The sequence below is a fragment of the Lagenorhynchus albirostris genome, chromosome 8 (genome assembly GCF_949774975.1).
Source record: "Lagenorhynchus albirostris chromosome 8, mLagAlb1.1, whole genome shotgun sequence".
Taxonomy (NCBI): Eukaryota; Metazoa; Chordata; class Mammalia; order Artiodactyla; family Delphinidae; genus Lagenorhynchus; species Lagenorhynchus albirostris.
In genome coordinates this window covers 57716917-57735951 of record NC_083102.1, presented here as the reverse complement: position 1 = coordinate 57735951, position 19035 = coordinate 57716917, and the positions used below count along the sequence as shown (strand labels likewise).

General features: G+C 40.3%; 1 protein-coding gene across 6 annotated transcripts in view; it reads left to right on the top strand.

Annotated features, from left to right (window-relative positions):
• The first annotated feature begins 3610 nt into the window (after positions 1–3610).
• The window catches only part of SGCE (sarcoglycan epsilon), a 66231-nt gene continuing 50806 nt past the window's right edge, over positions 3611–19035 (top strand). For 2 of the 6 annotated variants that reach the window (XM_060156097.1, XM_060156095.1), the window contains exon 1: positions 3617–3824. In XM_060156097.1, coding sequence (XP_060012080.1) covers positions 3716–3824 — 109 coding nt within the window. In that variant the 5' untranslated portion in view covers positions 3617–3715. Of the gene's footprint in view, positions 3825–19035 lie in introns of all 6 variants that reach the window. The other 4 variants (XM_060156093.1, XM_060156096.1, XM_060156092.1 and 1 more) reach the window with 4 other exon arrangements.

The window sequence follows — 19035 nt, the reverse complement described above, 5'->3', positions numbered from 1 at the left end:
CAGTATTACTCTATTTAAGAAGTAAAGACATTTGCTTCATCTTTGACTCTTCACAATGACTTTTGAAACTTTCTATCCCCCGCACCCCCCCTACAAACACACCAAGGTGCAAAAGTAGCCAAAACCCCGCCATACATTAAACATCGCACTAGTAAATGACACTTCATTAAACAGTGCTTAATTGTTTTATTTGCAAACGTCCACATTTCTTTTTGAGAGCTATGAGTACTATTTGCGAAATGCAAATTCTAATAATATGCACATTTTTCAAACCATTGTTTTGAACCTCTTTAAAATGCAGACACAAATTCCGAAGAGAAGCGGGGTCAGGGTGGCAAGGTGGGTAAAAGGGGCCTGGGGACTTACTGAAAGGTGTAATTATGATTAGCACGCGTTATCCATAGATTGTATACTTGTTGGGGGCTGGGGGGAGGGGTGATTGGTGGGGTGTGACAGGTTTTTGGGAGCCAGTGCTTCTAAATGCCCCTGTAACACTCCTGGCTCATGGTTTCTAATATATGGAACCAGGTTTTAAAATTTCTTCATTTAGTTAGAAACATAAATAGCAGATTGGCAGTTAGCTATAAATTTGTTTTATATAGATATTTTTAAATGCCAGCTAAAACCTTCAATCTATATTTTCTCATGTAACCACTTTGTTACGTTACACAAATTTTAAATGACAATTATGTACCATTAAATAATCCACTTGCCCCAAATTTAAATAATTAGCTTTTGCTTTTTAGTTTATAAAAAAGCTAATTATTTTGAGTGTTTTGAATTTAGTTGCTTTGAATTATAATTACTGCTTACATTATTGGAGCTTAAAAATGCTTTTTTTTAAAGATCCTGTTGAATGAGAGAGAGATAAGGCAAGCAATGTCTTGGACAACCCAGGACAGCAAAACACCATAGGAAATAGCCAGGAGCAAAAAACCAGAACACAACGGCAGACACCAAGGAAGACACTGAATAAACCAGTTTACTCTGGTCATTTAACACTTATTTGTGCCTACAATGTGTCAGGCACAATTATGTAGGCAAGTTAGCCAGGGCTAATCCCCTACAATTCCAAGAAAAAAATCCAGATAAACACCTCATCCTTGCTCAGAGGCCAAGCCAGTAGCACCAACAAAGTCACTTAAAATTCCTGTGAAACAAAGTTCAAGTTGTTCTTTATTTTGTAGCCACCAAAGCATCTGATTCCAGTACGTCCCACCACAAAGGTCCACTAGTGTGTCAAAAGAACTTGAGTTTTTTAGTTTTAAAGAATTAAATTTTTAATTTTTTAAGGTTTAAAAAAATCTTAAAATTTAATGATGTTAAAAGCATTTAAAATATTTTTTCATTTGCAGTAAAAACGTTTAGCTAGATTGCCTTTAGAGGCGCCAGCCATGTCAGCTTGGAAGCACCCTTCATAAGCCACTATCAGGAGTTTAAATTGTGGGATTATGTTGTTTAACATATGCAAAGTGCTTATTAATGCCATGTATAATTATTATTGTTGTTAATTGTCCTTATTTATTTTTCTTATATTTATTAGACACTGGTGGATAAAAAGCAAAACCGGCGCAGAAGAGAAACCGCAGCAGCGAAACCGCAGGAGAGCTGGGCTGTGCAGCCAGGCGCAGGCAGCGAAGACGCAGGCGCGAAGGAGGGGTACCTGATGGGAGGGGTACCTGATGGGAGGGGTGGGGGCCCACACTGCGCAGGCGCAGGTGGGCCCTGGGGAGGTGGGGCCATAGGCCAGCCCAGAAGAGGCTGGTTCAGGGCGGGGCCAAGTTTTGAGAGGTGCGGTCTGGAGGAGCCACTCCAGAGAAGGGGGGCTCAGAGGGAGGAGGGGTCTAGAGGAACCGCCTCAGAGGAGGCGGGCTCGGGGAGGCGCGGGGTCTGGGGAGGCAGGGTCTAGAAGGCGCGCTCTGGGAAGGCGCGCCGCAGAGGAGGCGCGCTCTGAGTAGGTGCTGGGAGGTGCTAAGCCTGTTCCTAGGAGATACTGCAGAGAAGGCGCGCTAGGATGGGCGGGGCAGGTCTGAGACTGGCTGCATGCCTCTCCCAGGATTCCCCCCTCCCCAAGCACCTCCCACCAGCCTCCAACAGGCAGATTCATTTCATGCAACAAGAGCAATCACCCCCACATCCAATCCCCCCACCACCACCCTGCGCCTTCCAAGACTAAGCAAACCAGTTTCCACAAACTGTTGCTGGACGCCAATTCGCGCCACCACTACAACTATACCGCCACTTCAGTCAAGCGCAACTAGGCAAGGCAGCCCGCTCTGCCACCACCAAAAGATTTTTTACGCTCAAGTCAGCGCCCTTCCACTCCACTGCCATAGCAGGAGTGGTGTGGGCAGAATGTTAAACACTAATTTTTGCCCAGGGCTCCATTTTGTCTAACAGCACCATCATGCAGAGAACCGTCCTGTAGAAAAACATAGTGGGAGCCATTCCAAAAGGTGTGTAAGAGACAAAGGGTGGGGTTCCTCCAAGAAGACAGAGTAATCTTACTCTTCAGTTCATGTGCACTTCAGCTGGTTTCTTTGTAGCGCCAAACAGTGCAGCTTGTGTACCTCTGCAGCTGTTATTACTTTGTAGCGCATTTTAGGTGTAAATTGTTCCGCAGCTCATGTACCTCTGCGGTTCCTGTGTCTTGGAGCGCAATGAAGCGCTGTTGTCGTGCTAATCGTTATCATTTTTGTAGAGCTGATCTTCTACAGCCCAGATTTTGTAGCGCATTTAGAGCGCAAATCAGTCATCAGTCTGCGGCTCACATATCGTTGCAGTTCATACTGGTTCTAGCGCAAAGAAGCATCCATCAAGTCTGTAGCGCATTGAAGCGCCCATCCGTCCGTAGCGCATTTGAAGCGCTCATCAGTTTGTAGTGCATTTGAAGCGCCAATTAGTTTGTAGTGCATATCACTTTGCAGCGCATTTGCAAATTGGTCTGTAGCTCATGTCCGTCTACAGCTCATGTTTGTCCGCAGCTCATATGTGTCTACAGTCCGTATCTGGACTTAGGTTCTGGAAATCAAAGCCCTGAAGGCTAGGTTTCTCCATGCAGTTTTGGGGCACAGCCAGTGAAGGCGTGACAAGGTGTGCGTGGAGACATTCCAGGCGCTACTCCATCTCCCGTAGCTTCCGATAAGAAGGGGGGAATGAATGTGATCTTAAAAAAAAAAAAAGAAACATCCTCACCGCATACTCACCACGCGAGGACTCCTCTGCGAAGACACTAAGGACGGGGTCCCACACCTGTGCCAGGCGTGGGCTCCGCTGGGTGCTCGGCAGCCCGGAGTGGCTCCGGACGCGAGCCCGCTCAGCGGACCTTTCGCGAGGCTCGGTGGTCCCTCTTCGCTGGTCTCCTCAGGTCGTAGTCAGGTTTCTTCGACACACACCAACCGAAGTTGAAGCGCGTGTACCGAGAGCGCCGACTGGGAGCCTTATATAGGCTGAACCGAGGAGGGGGGCGCCAAATCCCAGCGTGCTCCGCGGGTTAGGGGGGCGGAGGGGGGAGCGGGGGCGGAGGGGATGGGGGATGGGGGGTGGGGGAGATGGGGGTGGGGGCGATGGCCACGCTACACTGGCCCGCCGCTAGAGGGAGCACGGGATTAAGGAGGGGGTGCAGGATGCTGATGCTGAACTGGCCAAGCTGGGAGGAAAGAAGAAAGGGAGGGGAGTGGAGAATCGAGGACGGCCCGGCCTAGGCAGGCCAAGAATGCAATTGCCCTGGTGGTGGGAGCTGGGAGACCCTTGTGCTTGGACGGGACAGTGTCGGGGGACACGCAGGATGAGCCCCGCAACCACTGGCACCTTCTTGCTGACAGGTTAGTGGCCCGCGCGCGACGGGAGGTCCTGGGGCCAACAGGCCGCCGCTTCCCCATCCCCCGCCCGGGTTTTGGGTACCCGGGTGCATTTTCTGGGCATCAGCCCCTCTTGCTGCGGAATCCCCAGTGCACCCCTCCTCCAGGACGCCCCGCACCCCACTTCCCGGGCCCTGTACGTCCCCTACCAGGCTTGACCCCTGGCCTTTTTTCTCCGCGCCCCTTGCGGGCCCCTCCCTGCCCGGAGGCGCCGAAATTCCGTCTCCAATTTCCATTCCCATTGCTCCCCCACCCCACCCCCAGCAGTCCTGGTGGTGAACCTCTCCCGATCCCTGCCTGAAAGAGCTGGGGGTCGTTGACCATTTCGGGGGGGGGGTTGTGGCTTACCCCGCGAATGGGGCTCTGCGGCCCAGAGGCGCGCCGTAGGAAATGGGTGTCAAGCTGCGCCCCCCTCTACACAAACGCATCTTTTTTTTCCTTTTCTTGAATCCGATCTGGAGAGAACACAAAAATGTGCATTTGAAACGCCTAATTCTCCCCTCTTTCTAAGAGAATTTCTCGGCGACGGAAATCTCGTTTTTCTTAGGTTTTGCGGAGCAGGGAAAAGGAATCATGAAACGCTAGGAGCCAAACAGGGTGTTGAGGTCAGGTTAACCTCGGCTGGGGGCCAGAGATGCTGCAAACAGAACGGTTTGCCCCACCAAGTGCACTATTTCGAGAAAGCAAAAACAATTAGAAACAGCTGTGGATGCCTCCAGTGTAGTTGGCGGGCTTCGGAGGCTCCCAGCTACGGCCTTGTGGTGGTGATTACGAGGTTTACGCAGAGACCTAGATCTCTCTGCAACATTACATTTTTCTAAATCTTGTAGGGTGAGTGAATACATTTAGTCACGGTTACCGCACGTTTAATCCTTTGAAGCGTGTTGCCGAGATTCGGCCGCAAATATTTGTGTATATTTATACATATAAACATATATATTTTACGTTAGAGAAAATTGCAGTGAGTTACAAGACTTTAAAATACTGATGAGGAAGGATGCTGGAAAAAAAGCCTTAACGTGGGTTTCCATTTAAGTGCCTCAGAGTGTTACGCACTGAGGAAAGGGACAATCTGTTGATAATCTTAGTAAAAGAAGTTTAAAATGAAAAACCAGTTGCCTACAACTGAGTGAGGTTCCTGAAACACAGATGAGACACATTTGTATATAAAGGCTAAAACTGAGCATATTTCAGTAACATTGCTACAGATTATTTTATACATAGAGGATAGATAAGAATTTGACCCATTGTAGGAGGATAGATAAGAATTTGACCCATTGTAGATGATACGATGGCAGAGATCTCACTTAAAGCGAGCCTTTCTAGGAGTAAACAGAACTGTAGCACATTTATTGAGATTCTACTTTTTAATCAGAAATAAAATGTTGACTGTCAGATATGTGAATGAATGAAGTGCAGATTTCCAACACTGAAAGATATTTTTCTAGGAAGTTGGGTGAACATAATTATACTGTTAGAAGTGCCTAGTGCCTTTTAATGTTTAGGATGTTCACTCTTTTCTGCAATGTAGAATTTCAGGATTTCTTATGTATGCTAGAGTACTGTTCTGGTGACCTCCGCACTGTCAAATTCTTAGCATTTTTAATCCAGGAGAGTTACTTCATCTACTTGTTTGTTAACTGATAGACATTCTTTTTTCTAAAAAATGAAATTAAAAAATAGTATAGGTGATAGAGAAAATTCAGGTTTAAAAATCTATCCCAAGACTTTTAAAGTTTGAACAAGTTTGAACCTATTTGAATTTTTATTTCAAAACGTTAGCCAGGATTTTTTTTGGTGGGGGGTGTGTTTGTGGGAAAAAAACAGCTTTAGTATTATCCTTATCATAATAAAAGTAATTCCTATTCATTGTACAAAATTTAGGGAAGAAAAACTCCAGAAACTGGGGAAAAAAAAAATCAAGAAGAAAATCAAGATCACCTGTAATCTCTTCATCCTGCGATAACCCCAGTAAACATTATGGGCTCTACTTTATCTATGCATATACATGTGCGTAAATAATATACATTTTTCACAGAGTTGCACATGTATAATTTCTAAAAATTGAAAATGGGATCAAATTAATTTCCTCCATTTTTTCTCTTCAAGGAGCCTTAACTATCTAATAACATTAAATTTGCAGAGTTTTTTTTAAAAGGAAATAGTATTAATTACTTTTTCTAATTAAAATTTTAAATGAACATTGGTACAGAAATATTTAAAACCAAAGAATAGAGAGTTTCCTCTGATCTCACTATTCTAACATACACATAGTAATCATTTGTTATATTTCCTTGTGTTTTTTATTCTTCTACCTATGAAATAATTTTTGCTCAGAAATAGATTTTTCTAAGGAAAAAACATCAGTAGATAAGTAGTTTTGATAAAACTTTTTAATCTAAAGCAGCAAAACAATGTTAAACATAAAAACAAAAATACAATGTTAATAGATAAATACTTGAGATAACGTGTTACCTAAAACAACAAAACTACACCCCCCAACTTAATAGACAGGAATTTAAAACACTTTCTTGACATTTGATATCATGAGTGAATTTTGGAGTTTCTCAGATATTTGTTCCCAATGTTGTTGGTTTCTTACCCGTTTTGCACAAGATTACACGCAAAGCAAAAAGAGGTGCTAATGTGCATTATATACTTCATCAAATAATAACTGGGCATTGCATCTGAACATTTTAATCCATTTTTATGAGAATTTCCTGTGGATCTATGAAGCTGTTGATTTACCACCTGTATTTTAACTTCTAGTGTAGTGGGAAAATTGTATTTAAAAACAAAGTGGGATTTTCACTTGTCAAATAATAGCTAGAGTTTCTAATTGGACGTTTTATTTATTTAAGACAATTTGCCATGTATCTGTGAAGCTGTTGATTTGCCTTATATGTTCAGCTTAATTTCTTGGGTGGTGGGAAAATTGTATTCCAAAACAATAAGGTTGAATTTTCACTTGTCAAATAATAACTGGACTTTCTAGTCGGACATTTTATCTATTTTAGATGACAGTTTGCTGTGGCTCTATGAATCTGCTGATTTACCACATGCATTTGACTTACCTTTTAGTATATTAGGAAAAATTCATTTCTAAGCAAAGTAAAATTTTCAGCTGTCAAATATTAACTGGACTTAGTACTTGATCATTTTATCCATTTATTATAAGAGTTTGCCATAAATCCAAAAACTGTTGCTTTACCTCATATATTTAGTTTAAATTCTAGTATGGTGGACAAATTGTTTTTCTAAGCAAAGCGGAATTTTCACTTGTCTCTCAGACATTGAAAATTAGCAAGGGACAGTGAGAAAGCCGATGAGAGAGAAAAGTAACACGTATCCAGTTTCTAGCACTGGTTTTCACTGATAAAAACCATGCTCCAAACAAAGTGTTGAAGCATTGAAGAAACCCTGACATGTTAAAAAATTCTCAATCAGATATACAGATTGGTTGGGATTGTAATAAGTGCAGTATTTATGGATCACATTTTCTCCAAAATAACCAGCTACTTTGTTTCTTTTTCTTTTTTACTAACCCTCCACGCTTACTCTATCTGATCCCTTTTCTTAAAACTTACCGTTAAGTCAGTTCTAAACACCGAAGTGTAAATTCTATTGTTGGTCTTATTTCCTACTCTTAGTGTAAAAAAGGACTGTAAGTGAATAGATGACATGGGTTTATGTGTCCGTTAGAGATTCTTGGTCTGGAGCTCTGTTTAAGTCCAGAGCTTCACAGAAGTATTAACATTGTGATTTTTTTCTTTCTATCCTTTCCAATCCCTCCATCAGAGACAGAGAGACAGGCATGATAGAAAGACAGATACACATGGGTAGGCAGATAGACAGACGGACAAACATGGACAGATAGACACTTGGGCACACACACATGCATTGACATCCAGGCTTTTTCTAAACTTTAGGATCCAGTTCTCCAGTTTGCTTTCTCCCTGATTTCTAAAAATATTAAGCCAAAAGCATCAGTGCATAATTCAGAAAAGGAAGCTGGTGTTTCTAAAGATCAACAAGTATTTTTCAGGTTGGTAGAATCAGATAGAGTCTCAATGCTCTTAAAGTTGTTCCACATGAACTGCTTCCGAACCGCTTCCAAGCAAAATTCTGTCTAAGCAAAATTCAGTTTTTTTAAACAATGTAACTATAGTAAAGACAGTATTGAATAAAAAACAATCTCCACCATCTGACACTAGAAGAAACATTTCCACTGATGTTCCTTCCCTTCTAGTCTTTGTTCCATGTGCATATATATTTTTACATGACTATAATTTTAATATGTGTAGATTTTTTACACTTCGCTTTGAAAGATAAGTGAATCTTGCTTTCAGCTAAGCATTTGTCAAGGCTTTAGGATGCTCTTGTGTGTGAGATGCTGTGTTAGACTAGCAGGATTGCTTTGTGAGCATGAGGCAGGCTGAGCCAGTACCCACCAGGTGTGGGGTTTACTGGGTTTGGGTCTGGGAGTGGTCCCTCGTGAAGGATCACAAGTCTTTGCCCTAGGTCTTCTCTTTTTCAGCATTTTTATGGATAACTGTGATGAAGATCTAAGAGGCTTGCTTTAAAATCCATGGTTGACTTGAAAAAAGGTTAACTGTTACAAATAGATAACAGAATTTAGAGTTAACAAGGTTTAAGTAGGCTGTAGTGCTATTCAAAAATATATTTTATAGCAGTAAATGCATCATAATTCATTGGTGTGTAAGGAAGGAGGTGACTTTACATGGTGGCAGTTTTTGAGGAAAAGGACAGTTAGTATGAACTGGTGGCATAACATGGCTACAAAAATATCAAATTTAGATTCCGATAATAGTGTAGTGTCCATATGTCACAAAAATTAACAGTACCCTGCTCTAATTAACCACATCTGTAGTATTGTGTCCATTTCTGGCTGTCACGTTTAAAGAGAGACATTGACAAAGTAGACAACTTCCAGAACAGTCTGTGGGGATGGTGAGGGGTCTGGCAATCCTGTCATAGGAGGTATCCTCCAAGGGTCCGGAAATGTTTAGCTTGAAGACTAAAAGTAGATGTAAACTCTCTTCTGTCTGCTTCAGAAAGCACATCTAGCTGCAGTGGGTGAAAGGTAGAGATGGATTTCAACTTGAGACCTTTCTAACAGTGCAGCTCAGGAAGGGAATCAACTTAACACCTTTACTTGGTCTCTTATTTTAAAGTATCAGAAATATTTACCTTTCTTGTAATGAATATTTAATTTGAAGGCCATAATAACATTTTAGTGTAGGATAGCAAAGATACTTGTGATGGAAACATTTTATTTTTTCTGATCAACTATCTAAAAAGAATAGTCCTATGTGTTGCAGGTTGATTTCTTACAACTTGAAAATAGCTGCAACAGGACATTTTAACACATTCTTTCCTCCCTTCTCATTTCATTTCAAACATGAAAATCTGTAGAAGTAAAGTTGTTTCCCCCCCTGCAAATTATCCTGGCTTTAACTTGCTTCCTAGAGTTGTTCCTTTCCTAGTGTTTCTTGCTTGCTGAGAACGGGCTTCTCAGGCAGAGTGGCTGCAGATGCCTTGGGGGGCGCCCTGGGTTAAGGGGGAGTGGACCACTGCTGGGCAGCTGAGACCTCAGCTGCTGGAGCCTCTTACTCAGGGGAAATGTGGAGCCATTCTCCCTTCTGCAGTCCCCGCCCCCCCCTTATATGTCCTTGCAATACTTAACAGTTACAATTTTTAGCTTTTCAATAGAAAATAAAACCTTTCAATCAAAAGTAGCTGCTGCCCCTGTGCTCTTTTAACTTCTCTTCCTTTCAAGTTAGCCTCGTTTCTGACTGCCAGTCTTAGTGTTTCAAACACGTCTCGGGACAGATTTTTCTTTGCTCTTCATCTGCCTATTGATTGTTTATTTTGATTATCATCTCTAACTTTGAAAATGTGATTGCTCAAAATTAACTTGTAGAGTATGCACACAGGACCCCACTTCTAAGAACTGATAACCTGTAACACATCTGACTCCATAGCAACGATTTTTATGCCCCTGACCCTTGGAAACTAAGACTCCGATGAGAAATGTGAAGAAAGAAGAGAACATTCTTCAGTCATCCTTTTAAACCAACTTTTTCCTGCTTCTTTTACTCCTGCCTATTCTCCCCACACCCAGAACTTTCTCCTCCACTCAAATTGTTAGGTCAGATATATGGGCAAGCTAACCTTGACTATGTGAAGTGTATTTTTCATGTTGAACAAGTTTCTCCTCTTCTTATTTTCTCTATCTTTTATAAAAGGGTCGTGCACTTTTGTGGGATAGTAGTAATACACCGGGCAACTTGTGATGGCTGGGTTCCCAGTTGTTGAAGATGCCACAGGCGTTCCTGAGCTAAGCTCATGTTTCCGAGAGAGAAATGCTCAGCGATGAGCGCTGGCTTGTCAGCGCTCACGCACCTGATCTGCGGGCGGCTACTTGCAATTCCTTGAACGCAATACTCGCTCCTCTGCTCCTGGGTTTGGGAAGCAAATGATCTCCAACGTTTAAAATTTAAAACTTCAAGAAGTTATCTTAGGAAATAAACAGGTAGCCTTGAAACATGAGTTGCTGTGCTTATTAATGTTCTATTCTTGCAAAAATCAACATATTAGTAAAGCTGAAGTGCTGTTTTCTTCTTGGGTCACTTTGGTAAAATTCTTATTTTTCGTGTCTTCAACTAAGAATTTCTATGCCCTCTATGCGATCGCGGTTTAAATGTGTCTTATCACTTAAAAAGCGCTCGTCTTTAGCACGTCTCATTTTCTACTTAATTGCCTTGGACTAATCAGATTTTTTAGACCAGCTCTTTGGCATTCTGTACCACGGGAATCGCCACGGCATCTGTTGTGACACGGAAGGCAGACTTTTTCTCTTCTGACAAATGAAGCCGCTCGTTTCAAAAATGTTTAGGAGTTAGGCAGCTCCAGTGTAAATTCTTTCCCATTCTTTAGCTTTTCACTCATTCATCTGGTCACCACTTTGATTATCATGGAGATTTGGGGTTCACTGTGAATTTGAAAGAAGAGATCGCAGTTAATTTTCCTATAGCAGTTAAAGTGAAATATTTTAGTTCCTGATTTCTTCAGCAATAGACATAGAAGTAAAGTTGATTTTTTTACTTTGGAATGCAGAAGAAGAAAAAATTAGCCCCATGGTTTTTCTTTTTTTTTTTTTTCTCCTTAGCAAATTGGTGTTTTCTCACTGTGCGGTAAAACGTCTGTGGCTCTTCTGTCCTATGAAAGAGTTAAATCAGTGTAGCACCTTTAACATCTTTCGTTTTTTCGTAGTTATAGAATTGATTCTAATCAAAGGCCAGTACTGCAGAAGTGGAAACAGAACAGGTTACTACATGTGCTTATCAAAATTTGAAATGTATGTTATTTTTTGTCTAGCCGTTTAAATTCTAGTTTAGTTTACAAATATACTCCTTTAAGTGATGAAAAATAAAAATATAAGGACGTTTATTGTAGGATTGATAGTAATAATGAAAAACTAGAAAAAAATTGGGTCATCTTACTAACTAATACTTTTTTCATTCATTTATTTTTTGAGTATTGACTGGTTTTGAGACTGTGTTAGATGCTGGGGAATACACTTTCCCAGCCGTTAGGGAAGTTTTACATTAGCGGGGTTGACAAAGATTAATCAGTTAATCACACATATAAATGTGCCCTCAGAACTATGATAAGTGCTACAAACACTAGTAGAATTTCTAAGCGGGGGATTTGGCCAGACAGGGGGATTAAGGAAGGCTTCTCTGAGTAGGTACTCAGATCTGAAGGATGAGTAAACGTTAAGAGAGGTGAAGAGGAAAGGTATATTTGAGGTCAAAGGAAGAGCTCTGTAGAGGCCCTGGGGCAGGTTGCCCTGGCAAATAGAAGGTGTTGGAAAAAGTCCAGTGATGTTGGAGCCGGGAGGGAAGGGGAACTACAATATGAAAGGAGGCTAGATAGGGGGTCAGGGAGCAAATTTTGCCGGGTCTGTTAGACTGCCTTAAAGAGTGTAATCTTCATCCTAAAACCAACGGGAAGTCTTTGGAGGGGTTTAAGCAGGACTTGATCAAATTTGCATTTCAAAAAGAGCACTTTGGCGGCATTGTGATGAAAGGATTGGAGGGGTCAGAATAGAAGCGGTAGTTCGAAGGCTACTTTACTAACCCAGAATAGAGATGATGACCTCCAGGCTAGGGTGGTGACGGGGAAATGAAGATAGGAGGGATATCTTGAGGGGTAAACAGCAATCGGAGTGGGTTGTGGATTGACATTGGGGTGGAGAGTGACAGGAAATATCAAGCATGATTTCTAGATTTCTGTTGTATTCATGAGAATGAATGGCGATACCATGCTTCTGATGAAGAATGCCGGAAGAGGACCAAACTTTAAGGGAAAGATCAGGAGTCCTAGTTTGGACAGGCTGAGTTTGAGGTGATGATAAATAAATTATGATTGAGCCACACAGCATGAAGCTTTGCAGTCTTAAAATGTGATATCATGTAAACACGTTCAAGATATATGCTAAGGGAGAAAGTGTGATCACATTATGTAAAGAAAAGCATGGTGTATGTGTCTGTTTATATGTGTATGTGTATAAACGTACGTTTGCATATGCATAGAATATGGAAAGATGCAGGGATTATTAAGAGTGGGTACCCTCTGCAGTGGCATTAGGAGGATGGCATTGGAGGGGACTTTTATATTTTATACCCTCCTGGTTATACTATTTGAATGTATTACAATGAAAATGTGTGGCTTCTATAATAAAGAAAAATAATGACTGTTTCAAGTAAAGACCCATTAGTATATTAATGTTATATTTTTTATTTTGAGCAGAATTTTTTCCTACAGTTTTGCTTCCCTAACCCAGTAGCTCTTAACCACTTTGCCTTTTAATCCTTTCCCACTAGATTGCACTATTAGGCTAGATTTCCCCGTCTGCATAGTATTTTGTATTCTAACTTTCGCTAATTTTATTAATTTCAAAAAAGTCCAACATTTTGCAGATGAGGACATTAAATTGTAATGGTGCGTGTAACTACTGCATATATTATGTATCCCATTTTCAAGGGTCCCACTGGTGCTCCTTATGCATCTAGTGTTTCTCAGATAGAATATAGATAGTACCATTTCCGGGCAGTGAAAACCCAGTACGTGCCTTGGTTGGGCTATTTGAGCAAAGGTGTAAAACTCCAAAGAGAAGTGGATAACCCTCCCTTCTCCATGAACTATTCTATCAAACCAACACTTTTTTTAATCAGACATTTAATTTTTCATCCAGTTTTGATATATGTAATGCAAAGTCGAATCTTGTGTCCGTGCAGTTTTTGCTTTTGTTGCATTATTTCCTCAGAATAAATACCTAAGATTTTGTGAGAGTCAGAGAGTACAGATATCAATATAACTTGCTTCTTTTTATTTTATTTTAATTTTTTAACATCTTTATTGGAGTATACCTGCTTTACAATGGTGTGTTAGTTTCTGCTTTATAACAAAGTGAATCAGCTATACATATACATATGTTCCCAGATCTCCTCCCTCTTGCGTCTCCCTCCCTCCCACCCTTCCTATCCCACCCCTCTAGGTGGTCACAAAGCACCGAGCTGATCTCCCTGTGCTATGCGGCTGCTTCCCACTAGCTAACTATTTTATGTTTGGTAGTGTATATATGTCCATTGCTACTCTCTCACTTCGTCCCAGCTTACCCTTCCCCCCCTCCCCGTATCCTCAATTATAACTTGCTTCTTATCACACCTGGCTTTTGCAGCTCTCAACCAGTCTGCCTTGGCCGGTACTGGGAATGAAGACTTGCTAAGCTGCTGTCTTCTTAGCCCTGTGAAGTTTGGGGTGGTTGGAGCCCCTGGGCTTCTCCTTCCGCCGGTGAGCAGCCTCTAGCATTTACTCCACTCTGCCATACAAATATCATTTTTCATGTGTCTCATGACCGTGAAGAAAAAAAAAAAAGAGTGCTATATTCTATAATGCCAACTGTAGTGACAATAGTTTTTCCATTTGAACATCTATTTTTTTTAAAAAAACACATTTAAAGAAATCTAAAAAAAAAAAAGAAATCTAAAATTTCCTTCATATCAAGTGAAGAGTAAATGTAATAATAGCTTATATTTTTTGAGAACATCATTGTGTGCTAAGCACTCTTCTAAGGGTTTTAAGTGTATTATCTCATTTAATATTCACAATGCCTCTATGAAGTGGGCACTGTTCTGGCCCTACCAGATGAGTAAACTGAGGTACAGAGACATTGAATAACTCACCCAGTGGAGAAAAACTGGGGTTTTGAACCCAGGCACTCTGTCTCCAGAGATGCTGATTTAAACCCTACCTTTCTGTGCTCCCAATTTTTATTTCACTCTAAAGTCTAAAATCTTACCTAGCTTGTGCTAAAATTATAAAATTCTAATAACTTTAAATTATATTAATTACTTACGTTCTGCCCCGCCAGGCTCTTCTGTTTTAACAAAGTGTAGAGGCTTCTCATTCTGGCATTTTCAGTTTGAAGTCTTGCTATTACACTTCTCTTAGGAATATTTTTTTCTGACTCCCTTTGAGGTTGGGGTGGACAGTTCTCAGCAAAGCCATTTTTTTCTCCATAGGTTCCAACTAACCTTTTAGCTTTCCTCTTTTAATGAATTGTGTGTGTGTGTGTGTACATACGTACATAACACATAGGATTAATTCTCATGGGTATTGCCTCCTTGCTAGCTGTTTCTTATCCAGCAGTCAGGGAAAACCTATTTTTTCCTAGAAAGAAAAGTAAGTTGAAGAGGACCTACTAGTAATAATAACCATTTAACCATTTGGGGATCGTATTGATGAGTAGATAACGGGGACTTTGAAGTCAATCAAGAAATGGGTTCAAAATCCAACTCTGCTACTTACTAAACATAATGACCTGGGATAAGCTACATAATTTCCTAAGACTTCTTATCCTCATTGTAAAATGGAAGTAATAATACCTGTTTCACATAGTGATGATGTAAGGATTAGAATAGTTATGTATAAAACCTTTAGTGCCTTGTACTTAGCACTCAAAACTTGGTAGCTAATGATAATGTCAGCTAACATTTTTAGAGAGAAAAATATAAAAACAAGATTTCAGCATAAGAGACAATTTTAAAAGTATTAAGGATAGTTGCATAGAAAAGGGAAGAGAAAATGTAGAGGGCAAGGGAGAGACCTAATGACATGGGGAATGATAAGAGAAGGGAAGAGATGTAGGCAACATGAGCTGTCTATCCTATTTATGAAAACGAAGTCTTTGTCCCCTTTGAGTGAAATAGGAAAAGAGACAGATGAAACAGAGGACAGAGAAAGCCTTGACAGTTTGGTTCTAAGGTGAGTGTGTTAATCAGATTATATTTCATCTGGCATATTCTGCTATTTACTTGGACAGTGATGTCAGACTAAATTATTATTTATTATTTCTATCCCTTGACATTTTGATTAGCTCATCAGCAATCAGTCACTATTCACAGCTCTTCAATTGCTTTTATTAAATAGCAAACCCTTCCTCACTAAGTCAGCAAATTATTCAGGTTTGGGAGAGTCATGTCTCTTCAGAGAGTGTTTGCCCCAGGCCAGATGAGATGCAGTCATGCTGCTACAAGACTCCGCATGAATCGTGGAACCTTAAGACAAACTTTAAGGATTGAATGGTTTCTAGGGAATTTAAGGGCATGCCAGTCACCATTGGATTAATTCAGGCTTTGATGAGTTTTGAGAGGGAGCATTGAGGAATTGGTTAAATTGTATACCATGCTATGCTAGCTAATTGTGTGACTGTCTTCTTAGTCCGGGCTCTGTAAACACAAGATTCATATTATTCTTTGCTTTTGTGTTTATGAATTAGAGCAAAACTCATATCCAGGTACCAATGTAGCATAGATTATCATGAACCCAATGAGCACAGTGGAGTTCTTTCAGGATTTCTGAGGATGGCCCGTTATCTTTGGAAGGAGTCCAAGAATCAGTCTATACAGGCTGACTTTATTTTTTTACACACTAGATTTAATCTTGAAAAGTAATGTATAGAGTAAATAGTTTCAAAAATTGAGTCATGTTTTCCCATCCTAAGGAAATTTGTTCTCACAGAAAAAAAATGGTGTGCTCCTTTTCTAATGAAAATTAAACTTATTAAAATACTACCTTTTTTCCCCCAATGAGTATTCTGCATTTGTCAATGTACAGATTACAATAATTTTCTTTACAAGAAGTTAGCTAAGTGGATCCATGATCTTGGACACACAGTGAAAAATAGATATTTCAGTGTTACTGAGATTTCTCCCTCAAGGTGTGGGACTTGAATGTTTAAGCAGACACATTATCCGTGGTGTTGTGTCTTGCCTTTATTGACATTGTCTGGTGAGTAGAGCAGTAAAAAGGTGTCTTTTTATTTAGATTTATTGGACTGTGGTCTCCTGTGGTCGAAGTAGGACTTCAGAAGGATCAATATAAACTTAAAAAAATTGAATATGCTCAAAGCAATGCCAGCCTTAAAACAGAGCTATATCTGTGAGATGTGTTTAAACTATTTTACCCTGCCTCTGTTTTTTAACAACTGAGGCACCAATCACATTTGTCTTTTGAATTTTGAAATTCTTGTCTGTAAAAGCCAAGTAGGCTGCACTTACACAGGACCTGGAAAGCATGAGCAATGATACGTTGGTTCACCCGGCAAGGATGTGCAGTGACATTAAATCTTATGGGTTAGTGAGGTTCTAAAAGCCAGAGTATAAGGCAAAAAATTCCGTAGACTTAAGTTACCCTAGTAAGTCCTTTAAATTACCTATGAAGTACATTATGTGTAGTTTTGTGTGTATAACTGAACAATAATTCTTATGCACAGCATGGTCTGAGAACCACTGGGCTAGAATAAAGGAAGGAACAAAAGGGGTGCTGTCTGGACACCCAAGCCCTTCTTTCTTTATGGTAACTCCCCAATCCATGGAAAAGTGGAGGATTCTGAAGCGTGCCTGCTTGCCTGCTTGCCTGCAGGGTTTACTCCATTCTGCTGTTCGATGAAGCCTCTATAACCTTCAGACGTGTTAACAGATCTCTTGGTTTTGTATGGATTGAACCAGACAGTCTACATGAAAGCACCTTGCTCAGGACCAGGTGATGTGATGGATTTAAATGTAAATGTTGCTTGTCAGGTCCACATATATACATTGTTTTTTGAAGAGTTGTAGAGAAGACTTAGGCCACTTGCTTCCTGTCTTTCTAGGTTGAGATTTCCCACTGTAAAGCAGTGACTTTCATGTTCTTGCAAATTGGCTGCATCTGTGGGCCAGTTGGGGATAAGAGAGAGTAAAGTTTTCAGTTATAAGGTTAGCCCTACGTTTGTCACATTTGATGTGACTTGGTTGAATATCCTACATACCCTTGGGTTCTGTAGGTCTTCTGTTGGTCTTCTAGAGTTCGTATTTGTGTGTGAGAATCACCTGATGAAACTGTGTAACCCGCCTACCTAGATTCTCCATGGTGGAGTCATGAATATGTGTTTTAAATTTTTTTATTTTGTAGTTTTTGGGGTGTGTGAGAATATGTATTTTGAGAGAGCCGCCCAGGGGATTCTTATGTAATTAGCATGTTGCCTTTGGAACCCAGCAATTAGGAAAACCCTTGGAGGTGGGATATTTTGCCACAAGAGGCCATGAGCATTTCTGATCCATTTTAGCTTAAATTATTTAGGAAATGACTACTGTATTCTTCATCTAGATTTAAAAGGACATAACTTCAGTTCTTAGGTGAATCAACCATTTATTAGGTGAATCAGCCATAAGATTGGTCTTTTAATAGGTATAAAATTAGTATACTTAGGTTTACATAATTTAAAAATTCAATACCAACCAACTCATTTATTCACTTGGGGTGCTAAGGCCTTTAATTTCCACTCCCAGGTATCACTGAAATGATCACCTGAGGTTTTGTTTGATTGTTTATTTTTAATAACTTGGGTTTTGAGTTGTATTCTTTTTTTCATTTTGGAAGGGGACTTGGTATTTCTCATAATTTAGTTTAAGTTTAGAATTTTACTCAGAATTCAGTTTGAGAAGGAAATAACCATTTCACCTCTGATTTACTAGGGTGAGGAGCTCTTTCAACATTAGGTGTCCTGTACCCCAACAAATGTTTCTCTCTTCACTTGTCCTTACTCTCTGATTCATGAAGTATTTTCTTTATATGCTTGTATAAAGCATATATGTTTTGTATATGCTGTACAGTATACAAATACATGTATATTGTATGTTTCTGCTTGGTCCCACCCATTCTAGTTTTTCTGGGATTGTGTCTCATCATTTATGTTCCTTTTCATTACACCTAGTCTCTTTCTCTCTCCTTATGTCTTTTCCTCAGCTTATAAACAAAATTTGTTTCCCTACGCTAAAATAAACAATCTTTTTCTCTACCTTGCTGCTCCTCAGTCTGCCATATCATCTTATCTCTTTGCTTCCCTATTCTGGCCAGTGTTCTTAAAAGATTAACTCTGTTTGTTGCATCTACGTCTTGGCCTTTTGCTGTCTGGCTTCTACTCTTACCACTTTATTGGAACTCCACTTTCAAGGAGTCACCAATAACTTCTCCCCTTTCACATCTAGCAATCTTTTCTAAGCTCTCATCCTCTTTGACCTTTTTGCAGTAAGTGAGGATGTTGATCACACTCTCCTTTTTGACAACTCTTCCGTTGACATATGTATATGACGCCTTGTCTCTTATTTCTTTGCTGAATTATCCTCTGTTTTTTGCTATGTAAATGTATTTATTAACATGTTCTTCTGCCTTTGTTGTCCCTCCCACTTTTCGTGCATTCCTTCTTGCTATATATTTCAACCCCGGAAGCTAGGACAAAACTACAGGGTACACCCCGGGGGATTTGGGAACTGAGCTGAACTCAAAGGGAACATATCTGAGATGGCTAGAGGAAGGGAGAATAAGATGGTGACCCAATGTTGTAGTTAGGAAAATGGTACCCAAATATCAAGTCTGGAAGATAAGGATGAAAAATGGGAGAGTAAGCAGTAAGATTGGTAGTTTGGATGATTGGAAATAGTATAGGCAAATAGGTCAAGAACGTGAATGTGTATCTTCTCCAGATCATTTTGTACCTGACAGTCTAATGCGTGTTACCTGAGAGCATGATCTCTTTAAGGAATTG